The sequence below is a fragment of the Bos indicus genome, chromosome X (genome assembly GCF_029378745.1).
Source record: "Bos indicus isolate NIAB-ARS_2022 breed Sahiwal x Tharparkar chromosome X, NIAB-ARS_B.indTharparkar_mat_pri_1.0, whole genome shotgun sequence".
Classification (NCBI taxonomy): Eukaryota; Metazoa; Chordata; class Mammalia; order Artiodactyla; family Bovidae; genus Bos; species Bos indicus.
This window is the reverse complement of record NC_091789.1, coordinates 131617354-131636406: the sequence shown is the minus strand read 5'-3', so window position 1 is coordinate 131636406 and position 19053 is coordinate 131617354. Positions and strand designations below refer to the sequence as shown.

At 45.3% G+C, this 19053-nt stretch overlaps 2 protein-coding genes across 5 annotated transcripts in view; one reads left to right on the top strand and one right to left on the bottom strand.

Annotated features, from left to right (window-relative positions):
• CNKSR2 (connector enhancer of kinase suppressor of Ras 2) overlaps positions 1-3835 on the top strand; it is a 285732-nt gene extending 281897 nt beyond the window's left edge. For all 4 annotated transcript variants that reach the window (XM_070784406.1, XM_070784405.1, XM_070784408.1 and 1 more), the window contains one exon: positions 1407-3835. In XM_070784406.1, the coding sequence (XP_070640507.1) occupies positions 1407-1622 (216 nt within the window). In that variant the 3' untranslated portion in view covers positions 1623-3835. The remainder of the gene's footprint in view (positions 1-1406) is intronic.
• KLHL34 (kelch like family member 34) lies at positions 3836-8877 on the bottom strand. Its single transcript, XM_019955864.2, has one exon. It carries the CDS (start codon positions 7294-7296, stop codon positions 5335-5337), a length of 1962 nt encoding a protein of 653 aa, XP_019811423.2. The 5' UTR covers positions 7297-8877; the 3' UTR covers positions 3836-5334.
• Between the last annotated feature and the right edge of the window lie 10176 nt (positions 8878-19053).

Below are 19053 nucleotides of genomic sequence, written 5' to 3'. Positions count from 1 at the left end.
GTGTCATCTGCATATCTGAGGTTATTGATATTTCTCCCGGCAATCTTGATTCCAGCTTGTGTTTCTTCCAGTCCAGCGTTTCTCATGATGTACTCTGCATATAAGTTAAATAAACAGGGTGACAATATACAGCCTTGACGAACTCCTTTTCCTATTTGGAACCAGTCTGTTGTTCTATGTCCAGTTCTAACTGTTGCCTCCTGACCTGCATACAGATTTCTCAAGAGACAGATCAGGTGGTCTGGTATTCCCATCTCTTGAAGAATTTTCCATAGTTTATTGTGATCCACACAGTCAAAGGCTTTGGCATAGTGGTAAACAATCCACCTTCCAGTGCAGGAGACAGGTTCAATCCCTGGGTCGAGAAGATACCCTGGAAAAGGAAATGGCTACCACTCCAGTATTCTTGCCTGGGAGATTCCATGGAAAAAAGAGCCTGGTGGGCTACAGTTCATGGGGTCACAAAAGAGTTGAATATGACTTAGCAACTAAACAACAACCAAAGAGATAACAAAATAGGAAATGCATGATTTGAAAAAACTTCTGGTAGCCAGCAGCCAAGTTCTCATAGTCAGTTAGCTCTCAGTTGATATTCATGTGAATGCTGTTGCAAATCCATGGGACAACGTAATGACCTTTTGATAACTAAGACCAGAATTTTTAAAGAGCTTTAATATACATAAGAATAATTCTGGTGCCCAGCTAAGGTCCAGAGATATCCTTACTACCTCCCACTTCACCGAGCCCGCATTCTCATTCAGGTCCAAACTACCAACTGAGCATCTAGCAGGAGGAAATAGGACAATGCAAAAGTAACCCAAGACACAGTGGGGTAAGCCCACTCAACAGCAGTGATCAAATGTTATGGGGACTTATAGAAATGAAGGAGAAAACATTTTTTCAGTTGTTTAAGGAAGGCTTGAAGAAATGAGAGGCGTATGAACTGGACATTAAAGGATGAGGAAAAGTTTCCATAGGCAGAGATGGGAAACAGGATAGGGTCCAAAGGAAAAATAAACCAGGGTGCCTACATGTAGAAAAAAGTACCTGAGGATTTGAGTCTAAATAGTGAGTTTGAGTATCCAGTGAACCAGTGAAGTTGTTCAGTCATGTCCGACTCTGCAATCCCATGGACTGTAGCCTACCAGTCTCCTCCATCCATGGAATTTTCCAGGTAAGAGTACTGGAGTGGGTTGCCATTTCCTTCTCCAGGGGATCTTCCCAACCCAGGGATCGAACCCAGGTCTCCCACATTGCAGGCAGACACTTTACCATCTGAGCTACCAGGGAAGCCTGAGTTTGAGTATAACAGAGCTGTTTCTTCTGGGCTTTTGCCTGTTAACTCTTTAGTTAAAATCTGAAGAAAATTGTCCCTTTTGTAACTCTTGAATCCTTTTATTTTTCAGGCCAGAGAAGGGGAAGTAGCCATTATCGATAAAGTACTAGACAATCCAGACTTGACATCGAAAGAATTCCAGCAGTGGAAGCAGATGTACCTCGATCTTTTCTTGGATATCTGTCAAAATACCACCTCAAATGACCCATTAAGCATTTCTTCTGAAGTAGATGTAATCACTTCCTCTCTCACACACACTCATTCATACATTGAAACGCATGTGTAAGTGTATTGTGCCGTCTGGCCATTTGGTACCTTCTGGTACTTTGAACAAGTATATAAGGTAGTTTTTATATCAACGTGTGGGACACGTTGACAAGCTATACTTTAATGTTACCATTATATGAAACAAACCCTATATGGTCATAATACCACTGTCTTTAATGAGCATTTGTATATTTTATATGCAGTTAGTGCTCAGCTTATGTTTACCATGTGCAAAATCAACTGTCTTCAATGATTTAAAATTAACTTTTGCAAACAACCCTGAAGACAGGTGGTCTTCAAGTAGAAAAAAAAAAACACAAAAAGGCGGTTTTCTATCTAAGGTCATCTTTTCTCCCTTTAATTTTATATAAACAAGACTTCAAAACTAAGTCACATTTTTTCAGGTGCAGACATCCTTGTGGGTGGGAAAGAATTTAAACCTTTTTTATATTTATTAAAATGTTCTAAGGATTTTCTTAAACATTGCACAAAGTTTAATGCTGTAGTTTTATTTTTGTGAAATGTAGATGCGCATACATACAAGAGTTAAGCAAAATAGAAGAGCATCAACATAAGAAAAGTTCAGGTATCAAATATTCGTCTTAATAGTCTATTAACTTGTGAAAGCTGGTTAATGGAAATACTATTCCATATCCATGGGGACACTCAATGGTGTATCAGGGCAAAGCTTTGTAAGATGTTTTTGTAACTGAGACCAAAATTGAAGATAGAGCTGCTTTATTTTCTTGGTTTAAATCTTCCTTTATTTTTGTAGTGATGAAATGCTGATTGTGTACAGAGGAATTTGAGAGTGAATTTTTTAAAACACACTTAACTCACCCAGAAAGGCAGCTAACATATATATATATAATTTCAGCCCAAACTCATGTTTTTAAACTCCAACTCCTAAAAACCTACAAGGTATAAACGGAAATGAATCAACTTCCCAGTTAGTGTCCAATTTTCCCCCTAGTCCGTTAGTGAAACTTATGTAATTATACTTCAGGCAGGGAAGTAAAATATGTTTGGTTTCAGGCTGATGTGTGTTCTAATATAGAAAACAATGTTGAAAACGAAAAATGTACCTCTCTCCTGAGGAGCAAGAAGATGATGGTCATTCAGAGAGATATTACATTGAACTATACGATAGAAACAATTTTTAGAGGTTTTTCCTAGTTTCATGATTTGTTCTATAGAGTGGATAAAGTCTATGAAAAAAATCCTCTTCATATATTTCCATTTATAAGCATCTCATTTTTGAAAAGTGATCACAGCATGATAATGACTGTGCTGCTTTTTAGTGTCTGGCTGCATAACGTACAAGTCACAATTTGCTGGGTTTTGGTTTGGTTTTGTTTTTTTTCTTTAGAAGGAGGAAGAGACCCTCCTTTACTATTCTATATCCTGAAATCTACTTCTAATCAGCTTTATACTGTTGCCTGTACAGCTCAGTGAATGTACTTTCATCTCTAAGCGTTCAGATATCTGCCAGTGACTATTTTTGCTGTAGAGAAGAAAGTAAAAACTCCACAGCGAGGATCTTTTTCTTTGCTTTTGAAACCACCATTGAATCACTATCGTTTTGCAGACTTTGCACAACTGTACAGGAGAGTGGCCTTTCTACAGCACATTTTCAGTAATCCTATATTTAGTCAAAGTGGATGAGAAATCATGTATTAATGTTTGTATGGAATTTGGGGTCCAGTGTAATATTTTTATCATTTAAAAAAACCTATTTGTAAAAACATTTATTTACTGCATGGATATTGACGCACATTAAATTTGTGGGATTTTGTATATGTAAAAAAAAAAAAAAAAAACCAAAAAGCAAAAAAAAAAAAAAAGAAACCTCTTGTCCTAAAATGAATTGTGCTTGTTACAGGTGTTTAGACTTGTTGATGTTTACTAGGCCAAATGTGTACATTTACTTAAAAATATCTGTACCTGATGGATGTGTCGTGGATACAGTGGCCAGATTGTGCCCCTGTCAACAGCGAGCAGTTGATGGAAAGACTAGCTGTGTTGCTACTAAGCGGCTTTTACTTTGGTGAAGTTGGCTCTGTTGTTTTAAATGGTAAAAAGTAAACTAATGAATTTTAAAAGACTCGTGGCTAGCTTAGCATGAAAGAGACCTTTAACGCTATATATCTGTACATTTTATTGCATTAGTTTCAAATCTAGGAGAGAGGCGGCACTGTAAACTGAAGTCAAATAAATTCAGCTCTTAATGAATCCTTATAAAGCACCTATTTTATTCATGCAGTCCACATCACATTTCTTTGTGACCGAATCACACGCCACCCCACCACCCCCAGTTACAAGTTTTAACTTTGTCACTCCACTGTGGTATAAGCCAGAAGAGGCAATGTCCAGTATATACAAGAATCTTCTCTGAAATCCTGCAAAATCAAGTTGGTTTCCCATTTACCTGACACAAACTTTAAAATTTCACCTGCTGCTCTTTCCTTTCTCTGTGATTCTTTTGGGAAGGTGGGGTAGAAGGTCTAGGAGGCAGGGTACCATCAAAAATAAACTTAAAAAAAATTTTTTTTACAAGTATTACCTACAGCGTATCTGCCGAATGAACGTTTAAAGAGGATAAAAGAAATAGGGGTTTTGTTAGCTGCTGCTGCTGCTGCTAAGTCACTAAAGTCATGTCCAACTCTGTGCGACCCTATGGACTGGAACCCACCAGGCTCCTCTGTCCATGGGATTCTCCAGGCAAGAATACTGGAGTGGATTGCCATTTCCTCCTCCAAAGGATCTTCCGGACCAAGGGATAGAACCACTTCTCTTATGTCTCCAGCATTGGCAGGCACTAGAGCCACCTGGGAAGCCCCGTTAAATGTTCCACTAAATCAGAGAAGCCGGATTATTATGGCTAAAGTGAAGTGAAAGTGAAGTCGCTGAGTCGTGTTTGACTCTTTGCGACCCATGGACTGTAGCCTACTAGGCTCCTCTGTCCATGGGATTTTCCAGGCAATAGTCCTGGAGTGGATTGCCATTTCCTTCTCCAGGGGATCTTCCCAACCCAGGGATCGAACCCGGGTCTCCCGAATTGTAAACAGACACTTTACCATCTGAGCCACCAGGGAAGTTATTGTGGCTAAGGGCTGCACAAATAAAACCAATAAGCTGCCAAAAGTCAGAGCAAAAGCAGACTAGGGTAAGTAAGGATGAAGTACAGAAAAACTTAACCTAGGTTATTTTCTCCAAAAATAAAGTGCTTTCTAGTAGATTTTTTTTTCTCAGTTCCGTATGTATATTAAACCGTCAAAGCAGAACTATAACCATGATTCTGTATCATAAAATCATAGTTCTCCTTACAATGATTGCATGTTTTTTAACCAAGGCACTTTCCCATCACTATTTATTCAGATAATGCCATCTTCTAGAACCATTCATTACAGTCATTATACCTAACAATTTTCTGGTCTGGCATATAACTTATTATTGTACGTTTTTTGGCTGTTTGGCACAAAAATAATCACTGTTTAGAACCTGGGAAACACTTTTAACTACAAGAGGGAAAACGGGGTCATATTTTATTTTTGAAAGTCCATCTCTAGCCCAACATGAGAATTTCTAGAAATGCCCAGCTCACTGGAGATGATTCATATATCCTAAATTTGATCCCTCCTGTCTCCCATTCTCAGAATAAGGGCAAATGTTTCTCTTTGGCCAAGTCTAGGAAAAGCCCACGACTTGCTCCTCCCTAGCCCCGAGGCTGCTTAACCCATTAAGCCCAGAACAAAATCCGGTGTCTCTCCCGGCTCTCCCTCCCTCTGCTCGTCCCCACCCTCTGCCAGCTGCAGCACTGCGCACTGCAGGCCGCTCCAGGCCCAGGGGAGCGCGCAGCCAATGTCCTCCCAGCGGTCCAGGTCGAGGTCATAGCCCACCACGTTGCGGGTGGGCACCTGACGTGAGTCTCGCCACTTGAGGCCGCCCAGTAGCAGCACCGTCTCCTCCACCAAGGCCAGCCCATAGCAAAAGCGGTCGTAGGGTAGCGGCCGCAGCCGAGTCCACTGGTCGGTGCCGGGGTCGTAGCGCTCGATCTCGGAGAAGGGCTCGTAGCGCCCCAGAAAGGCGAACACCGCGCCGCGCAGGGCGGCCATGTGGTGCCCGAAGCGGGCTGTGCCCATGGGCGCTCTCTTGCTCCACGTCTGCTCCCCGGGGGCCAGGGAGAACACGTCCCGGAGGCTGCTCGCGCCGCCGTCGCCTCTCCCCGCCTTGCCCCCGGAGATGTAAACGACGCCGCGATCCCCGACGGCGCCCGCGTGGCCGTGCAGAGCCCGCGGCAGCGCCCCGGCCGCCGTCCAGCGGTCCCGGCGCAGGTCATACATTTCCACCGAAGCCAGCGCTTGGCCGCCCGCGCCCAGGCCCCCGACGGCCAGGAGCCCCTCTCCCACGGCGCCGCACCAGAAATGGGCCCGTGCTTCCCGCATAGGGGGCACCGTCGTCCACACGTGGAAGCGCGGGTCGTAACGGTGCACTTGCGCCACGACAGCCATAGGGCCATCCGCTGGGGGCGAGCAGGCGCCGCCAGACGGGCTCTCCCCGCCCAGGACGAACAGGAAGTTGCCCGCGACACACACGCTGTGCCCCAGCAGCTGAGCAGGCAGCCGCGTGAGGCTGCGCCAGCGGTGGTTGTACACGTCAAAGGCCACCACGTCCTGGGTGAGCTCCCACTCCTCCTCCTCCACCTGCTCCTCTTCCTCCTCCTCCTCCTCTCCCTCCTCTTCCTCCGGCTCCGGCTCCGGCGCGGCGCCCCTGCCCCGGGCTGCCCGCGGGGGGACCACGACTTCCTCAGTCACCACCTCCCGCCCCCGGCGCCCCCCGACCAACAAGATGCGTGTTTGAGGGCTCCGGACGCTGGTCTGCTCGCCCTGCATGAGCGGCTGGCGAGAGGGCGACGTGTGGTAGTTGAGGGCCTGGATGATGAGGCCCTTGACCCGGGCGGGCAGGGTGAGGCCGGAGCCCGAGTACACGCGCCGCAGCACGTCGGCGGGCACGAGGCCGAAGCGGACCCGCTCGAGTAGCTGGGTGCAGTGGGCCAGGCGTTCGGCCTCAGGCTCCTGCCGCAGCCAGGCCAGCGCCAGGCCCAGCAGCCGGGCCTCAGGCACCCGCGCCACGTCAGGGGCACCCAGCACGGCCCTCAGCGACGCGGGGTTGAGCTCCAGAAGGCCGGCCGGGCCCGCGCCCCGCGCCAGCAGCTCCCTCAGGTGGGTCACGATGCAGCGTTCGGCCGCGCTCAGCGTGTGCGCCAGGCCAAAGCGAGCCGCCACGTTGGCGGCGAAGCAGCAGTTCTCCAGGGCCAGCTGGCGCTCCAGGTAGCGGCCGCAAAGCCCCAGGGCCTCGGTGACCTGCAGGTAGCTGGCGGCCTCCAGCGTGTCCTCCACTGTGTCCATGGAGAGCGGCAGCCAGGCGGTGTAGATGAAGTCCAGCAGGCGCTGCAGGCCCGCCGCCGACGGCACGTGCAGGTGGATCACGCTCGCCTGGGATTCCCGGGTGTGACTCTTGAACAGAGCCCTGAAGTAGTCGCTGGAACACGCGAGGAGCGACCTGTGCGCCGGGAACTCGCTGCCCTCCGCCTCCAGCGTCACGTCGCACAGGAAGCCCTCGGCGCGCAGCGCCTGGTAGCCGGTGAGCAGCGAGCCGCCATGAGCTTTGCAGTAAGACAGGAAGTAACTCATGATGCCCAGGGCGGGAAGCTGCCGGGCCGGGGCTGGGGCCAGCCAGGCGCGGCCGGAGGCATCCCGGGACACGGAGCCCCCGGGCCCCCCGCGCTAGCCGAAGAGCCCCTAGCAAGGGTCCATTTTTGCCTGCTCAGCTTAAAGCCCAGGCCTCCTTCATACAGGTCCGCAGATCTGCCCGTACCCTTCTCAGGGCAAATGTGGTAGGGAAACGATTTCCAGAAGCACCTAGTAGCGGAGAGCGCGGGGTTTGGAGTTTTCCGGGAGCTGCAGGGTTCGGTTTCGGCGGCTGCCGAGGCTGCCAGCGCGTTGCCCAAAACCCCCTCCCCGGCCCTGTTTGGGGAACCCACACCTGCGCGCCTGGGGCCGCAGTGGCCGCGCACCATCACCTGGAAGGGCGGAGCTGCGGATGGACTGACTCCCGAGGCGTGCTGGATCTCCGACGGCCCAGATGCACAGATGGGGCCGGACGAGGGCTGTCCGGGAAGTGCGGGGCGAGGGCTCTGACCTCCCGGGGGTGGACAAGGAGGGTTCTGCGGGCACCGGCGAGGGCTGGGGACAACTAACTAAGGGGCGGGGGGGGGGTGAACTTGTTCCGCGCGGAGGATCAAATCAAAGCCTGGGGGATTAGGGAGGAGGGGCGCGGGTCAGCGCGACGGGTCGCAGGCGTGATTGGGCGCCACACATAACATGCCAGTAGCTCACAGTGACAGGAATAGCGCGCGGCCTCGGCCTCCCTGGCGCGCCCCGCCCCGCTCCCCGGCTGCTGGCTGAGAACCGAGGGCGCGGGAGGAAGCGGCCCGGCCTGAGACATGACTCTCGTGACCCGTCAAGCCGCCGGTCACCAGGGGGTCCCGGTAACCCGGCTGGGGGTGCGAAGAGCGCTCACCGGAGAGGCGCGAGTCGCGGGGACGCTGTGCTTGGTGGTGTCTGGGGAGGGGCGCCCGGCTGGGCTGGAGGAGTGACGACCCCCTTCCCGGGGCTCCTGTGGCTAGGAAAAAAGCCCCTGGCTCGCAGCTTTCTGCTTAAGGAGGCCCTAATTAATCCTTCGGGAGCGGGGATTAAGCGGCGATTTTGCGCGCTGACACCCAGGAGCCCGCTACGCGCAGAGGAGCCGCTGGCCGGAATCTTGCCCGGGCGAATCCAGGCTCCCAGCCAGCGGCGCTCCGAAGCACGCCCCTCACCTGGACTCACCCTTGCGTGATGCTGGGCCTTACTCTGCGCCCTTCCCGAGGTCTCCCTGGCTTGTCTCACACTCCGCTTTCAGGAGTTTGCGCCCACCTCGCTCCCCGACCCCGGCTGAGTTCTCCCTTCCTGTTCTTAAACCCTGCCTCACCCATCCCTTGGCAAAGTGGACGAAGAAACTGTAGGTGACTTGGGTTTTCTGCTTTTGAATGACCACTTCCTTTAAGAAAATAAGGCTTTGCAGTTTCTCTCCCCGACTTTCCAGTGTATTAGTCGCTCAGTCGTGTCCGACTCTTTGTGACCCCATGGACTGTAGCCCGCCGGGTTCCTCCGTCCATGGAAATCTCCAGGCAAGAATACTGGGGTGGGTAGCCATTCCTTTCTCCAGGGGATCTTCCTGACTCAGGGATCGAGCCCAGGTCTCCCTCACTGCGGGCAGATTCTTTACCATCTGAGCCGCCAGGGAAGCTCCAGGCTTTCCAGGCTATGATCTAATTAAGGTCCGCCCCGTCCTCAGTGATGTGATAATGGGCAGTAAGGTTGAAAAGCTGGCAGAGGCTGCAGTTTCAAAGCGCCCCTCCTCAGGAAGTTATTTTTATAAGGTGCACCAAGCACAGAAATGATGGCTGCTGCTGCTGCTAAGTCGCTTCAGTCGTGTCCAACTCTGTGCGACCCCATAGACGGCAGCCCACCAGGCTCCACCGTCCCTAGGATTCTCCAGGCAAGAACACTGGAGTGGGTTGCCATTTCCTTCTCCAGAAATGATGGCTAAAACCACCCTAATCTTGAAACATTAGGAAAGCCTTTCTCCATCTCCAGCACCCTGCTGTTAAAGAACTAAACGATTAATATAACTGCCCTTTCTTGCCAATTTGGAAAATTCTGTGTGTTTTGCTTTCATCTAGAATTGATTTTTCTGTTTTCTAATACAACCTCTCTGGTCATCTATTTTAAGCAAACCTTTTGAATGCGTTTGAAGTGACTTGCATTTCTTACAGTTGAGGTTGTATTTCATTAAAAAATAAAAGCCAAGGAAGGATAAAATTCTATCATTTTCTGCCTGGTATGCCATTGGTATTACAAGGTCTCCACTTAGAAGTAGTTCTTGAAGTACATAAAAATAAGTAAAATGATTTTGCTTTGTTGTCAAAGATGGAACTGTTGTATGACTTAAATTAGACAAATTATAAAATGCAGGCAGGGGCTCAGGTTAAGGGCTTGCTTAAACTCCAGAGGCTAAAAATACTGCAATTTGAATTCCTAATGTAGAGCTACAGATGGGTTGGGGGAGGAGAGGATGCTGGTTGGTTTGGGTTTTTCTTTTCTTTTCTTCAGTACTAAAATTCTTAGCTCAAAAATAAAATACCAGCTTGGTTCACTATGCACAGATCTGTATGGTGAAGTTAAATGGGCTTTACTCAACCTGATAAAATTTTGCTAGAAGGGATATTTGACATCATTTAGCCAAACCCTTTCCCTTTCCTCCCCCAATTTCTTGTTTTTCTTTTTAAAAATGTGGCTGATGAGCCCCAGAGGGAGTACGGTTTGTCTGGGTGACTTGGATATTGAGTTACAGAGTCTGGACGTATATTATGTGACCTCGTGTATGATAAAAATAAAGTAGTGCAGTGCACAGTCAGTTGATTTAAACCAAATTTCAGAGTGATGAAGTTTAAGCACAGTTTTTAAAACAGCATATTTCCAACCCCCAAATTGAACCACACATCCCATCAGCTCTGTCCATCAGCATGCATTCAGTTTGAATGCAAAATGTCACACTTACTTGAGAACAGAGATGGTGTGGAAGATTTTAAACTCTTGACATCGAAAATCCAGTTTTACACAAGTACCTGTTCATTGCCAGCCCAACATGCCACTTTAACATATTTTGCCATTGAGGATATGATGAACTGTGTTAAGTGAGAAAATTTACCTATTAGATGTGTCTACAAGGTCTTCTTTAGAAAATATATTAAAACTGTCAATCCATCCAAGAACATTATTGTCCTTTGAGTAGCATTTATGGAAAGTATCAATATTTTAATTTCTTGGCAATATTAAGTAGGATGTGATTGGTCTGTTGAAAATGATCAGCTTATAAGTTTTCCTCGCCCTTTAGACTATGGACTTCTTGAGGCCGGGAACTGTTTCTTAATCTTTTTATGTCCATTCCGTGTCATAGTCTTTGGCATGAGTAATGTTGAGTTGAACAAATATAGGGAATGGCATTGTCAGTGGGAGGAGTAAAGGGTTGTTAAGAGGGACTTGACTTAAGACAATTACTTCTTTCTTTCTGCTTCTCTTTCTTCCCTTCACGCAGCTGCAGTTGCAGACACCTCCTGATACAGCCATGAACTAACATCCCTAGGAATCAAGTGGCTCACCATGGGTGGCCCACAACTGAGAGAAGGTTGGACCATATCATCCAACTCTCTGTCCTATATCCCTATTCCTTTACCAAGACCAGCCCCACATGGCTCTTGGCATCTAGTTGGACACACTAATCTTCCTCCTCCTCCTGGGACACAGGGCCCCAGGTACTCCAGCAGCTCCTCCACACCCCACTTTGTATGGCCAGGCTTCTACTAAAGGCCCAGCTACACATTCCAGTGTGCCTGTTGGGACCCTGCCCTTTCTCTGAGCCCCTCACCCCATGTCAGGACTGTGACCTGCTGTCAACCATCCCTTTCATACATCTGCACCTCCTGTGACAGAGCCTAGAACTAAAGTTCTCCTAGCACCCTTCTCATTTCCCACATCAAGGTAGCAGTGCTAGTCAACCACGGCACTCCACATTCCCTGAATGGGCCCTACCTAGCTAAATGTAAATTCCATAGTTCCCACCTCTAAACTAATTGTATTTGTTGAAAAAATTCCACAACTAAAAACATCCATGTATAATGGGCACTTACACTTTTTTTGCAAATGTAATCTGCAATGGTAACAGCTTTGTTGAGATACTATCCATATAATACACAATTAACTTGATCAGAATGTACAATTCAGTGGTTCTTAGCATATTTCCAGAGTTGTACAAAATTCTCCAGAATCTCATTTTGGAACATTTTCATAACCTTGAAAAGAAACCCCATGCTCTTTAATTCTCACTTCCTTGTACCACCTGTCCCCCAAGCCCTAAGCAACCACTGCTCTATTTTGTGTCTCTATAGATTCTGGATATTTCATGTAAATGGAATCATGTAATACATGGTCTCCTGGTGATTGACTTCTTTGACTTAGCATAATGTTTTCAAGGTCCATCCATTGTAATGCAATTTTGAGGGAAAAAAATAAAAGGATTTATGTGGTAATAACATTGGGAACTTTTTCTCAAAACCACAACATTCTAAACTGTGCTGTTTGATATTTAGGATATAGTTTTGTCAGGTTAACTCTTCTCTTTAAGAATTTTTTAATATGTATTTTTTTTTTTTTTTTTGGCTACACAGGTCTTAGTTACTGCATGTGGGATCTAGTTCCCTGATCAGGGAACCTCTGCCCACTGCATTGAGAGCATAGAGTCTTAGCCACTGACCTGCCAGGGAAGTCCCTTGGCAGGTTAATTCTTTATCATCTATCACTACTGACTCTTTTCAATCCCAATATGCTTCCTTCCAACACATGATTTCTGGAAACTTCCATGGAGAGCCTATTATTAGAAATTGACACGTTAACTTAGCTAATTGTGAAAACATGATTACAAAAAAAATAACAGACATTCAGTAGAGAAAAAAATCCCATATTAATGTCACTCAGATTAGCAAGACCATTTTTTGTGGACGTAAAACATATTTTATCTTTGTGTAGCTTGAGTGAAAGAATTTCAAGGGGTTGTGTGTGTGTGTGTGTGTGTGTGTGTGTGTGTGTGTTTTAATCATGAGTGATTTTGGCATTCTGGGCCAACTGACAGCTAAAGAAGCAATGTGGTGGGTAGAAAAGAACTGGGCTTTGGGGTCAGACAGATCTGTGCTCCAATTCCAGATTTGCCCCATTAGACTTTAAACAAGTGACTTAAATTCTGTGAATGTCTTTTTAGTTCCTCAACCAGGGATTGAACTCAGGGCTACGGCAGTGAAAGCATCGAACCTTATACGCTGGACCACCAGGGAACTCCCTCATTTTATTATTTTTAAGATACTGCTTCTACTTTCATAGCACTGTCAAAATAAAATTAGGTTATGTATCTATGACAATTCCTAGCCTGAGTATACAAAATATATCTGAGTTTCTCTTCCTTCTCCCTCCCTTAACTTAAAACCTTCTGAAAATTCATAATACCAGAGGCCAAGCAGCCAGGAAATGTAATAGCAGTGGTTTTCAGTGGTCCTCCTGCAGCATCACCTGGCAACCTGTTAAGAAGTGTAAATTCTTGGCCTCGCCTCAAGCCTAATACATCAGAAACCCTAGAAATGGGCCCAGTAATCTGCTTCACAGCAAGCCCTCCCAGTGATTCTGATGCACAAGAAAGTGTGAGAACACTGTAATAGAGAATTGATGATAATTCTCTATTCTCGATTTTGGGAATCATACATCCCAAATTCACTATTCTTGGTAACAACTTGTTCTAAACACAATGTCAGTATTTTCCCCCCAAACAAGAGAAAGCCCACTGGCTCCAAAAGGTCAGAGGTTGGAGACTTAGACAAGAAAAATTAGTAGCTCTGCCATACATCATATGACTCTAAAATAAATTGTTTGCCCTTCCCTATCCCAGAGAAGATGACAATATTAACAGTGATCTCTGTGGCATGAGATGATTCAGTAATCAATGCATTTTCCCAAACAACACTTGATTGAATACTCAAATCAGAAAGTGGAAAAGGAATATGTCAAGGCTGTATATTGTCACCCTGATTATTTAACTTATATACAGAGTACATCATGCAAAATGCTGGGCTGGATGAAGCACAGGCAGAATCAAGACTACCAGGAGAAATATCAATAACCTCAGAAATGCAGGTGACACCACCCTTATGGCAGAAAACGAAGAGGAACTAAAGAGCCTCTTGATGAAGGTGAAAGAGAAGAGTGAAAAGGCTGGCTTAAAACTCAAAATTCAAAAAAGGCACCTCTACCAGAAAAAGTAGGCACAAGGATGATAAAGGGGGCCAAGGGAGGGGGTGGGTACTAACCACATCTACCCTGCCTACATTGAACTAACAGAAAGTCAGCAACATCTGTGTACATCTAGGGAGGTCCTGAAGCCCCAGCATTCCCACTTCAACAGAAGACTGGATGGGTATATCCGTGGTCCCAGGAGCATCAGCTATCGATGGTATTGTGAGGATCAGACACCTCTTACCCAAGTAGTGCTTGACACGAAATGCTGACTAGGCCTATTGCCCACTAGGCAGTGAATAGATTTGTCCTCAGGGCTGCATAACTACAGACTGGTGACCCCAAAGATGCTGCTCAGTGCCCAAAGATCCATAAACAGACAGGTCAGAGGACCAAATTAACTGCTGCTGAAGGAGGTTGGAACACACTTTCATTCCTGTGCAGTCCACTAGGACAGCAGTCCAGCAGTCATCTAGCATCTGCCAACCCTCACCCTCCAGGTAGACCCTGTGGACCAACTGAAGGATGGCAGTTCCTATCCCAGTAAGACTCCTGAGGGTGTGGTCCCTGCCCTGCTCTTTGTTTCTCATCCCAGTCTGTCCCTATCCTCTCATTGAGGCTTCTTATTCCTCTGAGCCTTGTGACCAGTTGTGACTTTGTCAGCAACTCATCTGTTTGTGCTTTTACCTACAGAAAGAAATACGTTTTGTACACAGTTAAAAGAGTGGGCTCTGGGGCCAGCGTGCCCAGGTTCAAATCCTGGCTCTACCATCCTCAAACCGTTTGACTTGGAACAATTTGTGTGGCTCCCGGTTTCAGCTTTCTCATTGTAGGAATACACAGGACAGGACTGAGGGCTGTGTTAATAGCACTGACTACATTGTAGATAATAAGCATAGATAGATATTCTCCCTAAATACATTAGGGAAATATACATAGTCCTGGAAAAATTATTTTATTTTTTAATTAAAAAAATTATTGGAGTATAATTGCTTTACAGTGTTTGTTAGTTTCTGCTGTGCACCTGTGAACCAGCTGTAAATATGCATATCATATCCACTTCCTCTTGAGCCTCCTTCCCACCCTTCTAGGTCATCTGCTGCTGCTAAGTCGCTTCAGTCGTGTCCGACTCTGTGCGACCCCATAGACGGCAGCCCACCAGGCTCCGCCGTCCCTGGGATTCTCCAGGCAAGAACACTGGAGTGGGTTACCATTGCCCTCTCCATTGTGTGAAAGTGAAAAGTGAAAGTGAAGTTGCTCAGTCGTGTCTGACTCGTAGCGACCCCATGGACTGCAGCCCACCAGGCTCCTCCGTCCATGGGATTTTCCAGGCAAGAGTACTGGAGTGGCGTGCCATCTAGGTCATCACAGAGCACCAAACTGAGCTCCCTGAGTTATACCGCAGCTTCCCACCAGCTATTTCACACATGGTAGTCACACATGTCAGTGCTGCTCTCCCAATTTGTCCCCCTCCTCCCCTGTGTCCACAAGTCCATTCTTTTTAAGTCTGCATTTCTACTCCTGCCCTGCAAATAGGTTCATCTCTACCATGAGAAAATGACTTTCAGTGAAGAATTTACATATATTGTTAATTCTCCCTCTGTGAAAATATTCAAGAACTTTACAGAAAAACATAGAATAATCCTTGAACTATGGTATTTAATAGCAAGCATTGATTGGTACAATATATTGGCTTTTTAAGCCACCTTTCTTTAGTAATTTATACTCTGATAGAAAGGAAAAATCATTACATGGGAGATCAATCAGTAGGTTCATGACCTATGATGGGATTTTACTCTGGATCCTCCCATAACACTTGCTCAAAGGCACTCATGTTTACTTAGGGGCAGAGTAGGGCTCTGAATTCAGGTTTCCAGTGCCCCTATCATAGGACTCTGAAAAATAGCGGCAAGCGAGGGTATCCTTGCAGTAGTGTTCTAGGATTTTAAGAAAACACCAGAAAGGGATTTTTGCAAAGCAATTCTTTCAGCCAAAAATCCATGATGAATAAGTTTGTGTAGTATAGATGTTTAATAGTAAATGTTGAATAGTTTTACAAATTGGCCTTGTAAGCAGAGCACATCATAAAAGCCTGTGACTGTTAATTGGAGGGTGTACCTGATACCACGGTGGCCTGATAATGATGCTCTGTGTTGGTGTTCAGACTAAGGGTTATGCAGGAGATCAGCCATCTTCCTGTCCTTATGGGTATGAAAAGTGAAAGTCAGTCAATTGTGTCTGACTCTTTGTGATCCCATGGACTATACAGTCCATGGAATTCTCCAGGCCAGAATACTGGCATGGGTAGCCTTTCCCTTCTCCGGGGGATTTTCCCAACCCAGGGATCGAACACAGGTCACCACATTTCTTACAATTGCCTCCTTGCATAATAATATATAATAAATACTGTTTGCATTTTTCTAACATAACATACATTTTTCCCCTTAAATAAACTATGTTGTTAACTTTTCTCACCTTTTTATAAAGACGGAAATTTTAAAATCTTGACCAGAACAGAAAAGAATAATAAACAAAGCAAAAATGCCAAAAATCTTTCCATTTAGTAACCACTAACACTGATGGGATCATGCCACAAATGCTGTTTTAAAGTCAAAATTTTTCTTAACTATATGTTTTGAGGATATTCCCAAGTAAATGTATATGGCTATAAATATCCTTTATAATGTTTATATAGTATTTTACAGTATTTAGATGAATATAGCGAAGTTTAACAAGTCTTGTTCTATGGATATTCAGATAACTTTTCACTCTTTTTAAAATTTTTTTATTCTTATTGGAGTGTAGTTGATTTACAATGTTGCTTTAGTTTCAGGTGTACAGCAAGGTGAATCAGCTATGTATATACATATGGCCACTGTTACTGTTTTTTAGATTCTTTTTCCCTATAGGTCATTACAGAGTACTGAGTAGAGTTACCTGTGCTATAAGTACGTCCTTATTAGCTATCTGTTTTGCATATAGTAGTGTATATATTGTCAATCCCAGTCTCCCAGTTTATCCCCTTCTTTCCCCATTGGAAACTCCAGTACTTTGGCCACCTCATGCGAAGAGTTGACTCATTGGAAAAGACCCTGATGCTGGGAGGGATTGGAGGCAGGAGGAGAAGGGGACGACAGAGGATGAGATGGCTGGATGGCATCACTGACTCGATGGACGTGAGTCTCAGTGAACTCCGGGAGTTGGTGATGGACAGGGAGGCCTGGCATGCTGCGATTCATGGGGTCGCAAAGAGTCGGACACGACTGAGCGACTGAACTGAACTGAACCATGAGTTTGTTTTCTACATCTGTGACTCTATTTCTGTTTTATAAATAAGTTTATTTGTACTATTTTTCTAGATTCCACATATAAAAAATATATGATATTTATCTTTCTCTGTCTGACTTCACTCAGTATGACAATCTCAAGATCCATCCATGTTGCTGCAAATGGAATTATTTTGTTCTTTTTTAAGGCTGAGTACTATTCCATTGTATATATGTACCACGTATTCTTTACCCACTCCTGTCAATAGACATTTAGGTTGCTTCCATGTCTTGTAATATTGTAAATAGTGCTGCTGTGAATATTGAGGTACAGGTATCTTTTCAAATTATAGTTTTCTCCAGATATATTTCCAATCGTGGGATTGCTGAATCATATGGCACTTCTATATTTAGTTTTTTCAAATATTTGAAATTCAAGAAAGATCCAAATGGTAGAGTACTAGGTCACCTTTAAGATTATTTTTAGAAGAATATTTAATGACATGGGAATATGCCCAGAATATATTATTATCAAGTGAAAGAATAAGGTTACAAAAGAGTAACTGCAGTATTATTCTAACTAAATCTGTACATGTATATAGAGTGAAAAAAAACCCTGTAAGGATATACATTAAAATGAAGATTAAAAAAAAAAAAACAAATGAAGAGTAGTTATATCCAGGGGAGTATTACAGGGGATATTTTTTTTTCTCTTTGTAGCTTTCTGCATATTCCAAATTCTCTACCATGACAACTATTACTTTTACATTGGGGAGAAAATGATCAATTTTGCTAAAAATATTATCAATAATAACAAAAGCTTTGGCCTTGATATTGGTGTAACAAATCAGAAAGTGTGGAGTTATGAGATTTGGGGACAGTTTCTTTCACTAAGCTTTGGGAAAACTCAGTTGATCATATTTGTGAGCAACTAGCCTGGAGAAGGCAATGGCAACCCACTCCAGTACTCTTGCCTGGAAAATCCCATGGGCAGAGGAGCCTGGTGGGCTGCAGTCCATGGGGTCGCTAAGAGTTGGACACGACTGAGCGACTTTATTTTCACTTTTCACTTTCATGCATTGGAGAAGGAAATGGCAACCCACTCCAGTATTCTTGCCTGGAGAATCCCAGGGATGGGGAAGCCTGATGGGCTGCCTCTTTGGGGTCACACGGAGTTGGACACCACTGAAGCGATGTAGCAGCAGCAGCAGCAGCCTGGAGATGTTCTGATAAAAGAAAGAAAGCTTTGAAAGCTTCAAGTTATGTGCCTGCTCCAGGTCATCATATACCAGCTTTACTTGGATTATTCATCAGATGAAACTTCAGTCTGGTTGTAAATTTAAGCAAGCTGTTAGATGGCAACATGGAACATCACTATACACTGAGATAAGCAAGCCCCATTTGCTTCATAATATGAATACATGTATCTATAAGATGAGCTTCATTATAAAAATCAAGTTTCTGACTGTCAGGACACACACCATTAGTGACACATGGTGCAAGTTAAAAAAAAAATAGCATTTATTGAAGGAAAATGTATAAAAGAGGAGAAGGAAAGAATGTGCAATCCTCCAGAACTCACATTGTCCCACTGCTTACCGTGGCCAGTGTTCCACCAAATGACCCACCACCAAGATGCCCCACATACTGTAGTTCTAGGTTCAGGAGGCCAGGAGACATCGATGCAACTGTGTAACATAGTGGAGACCTCCTAGATGGACGAGTGGCTTTATTAAAAAGGGAAGCCTCCAGACCCAGTAGCTGCTACCAGCCTGTCCTTTTCTTGAGCTAACTAGACCTTTTGAGACAGACTGTCCCTAAGCTCCTCAAAGTAGAGAGGACATCAGCCTTCAGAGCCATTCCAATAAGTCTTGCTTCACTGGTTTTTGTGCATTTAGAACTGAGACCGAGTTTCTCACAACTGCCAGATGCCTGGATCACCACAACAGGTTTCTTCCACAGAATAGGAAATGAGAGCTATTCTTCTACTTGGAAACTTGTCATCCATTATATGGAAACTCAAGATTTCCCACAAGGCCTTGCCCAAAGTATAGCCATTGCCTTTGTTCAAGGTCTTCCATGTACAACTGGGAGTGACTTATCCTCTGTCATTCTGCTGGAGGCTCTTCCAGCTCCAATATTCTGATGGGGTGACACCAACGATGGCTTCCAAGACTCACTCTAGCTCCTCAGTGGTCTCTCTTCTGGTGACATTTTGAACTCCCAAACCATTTCAGTCATATATGCA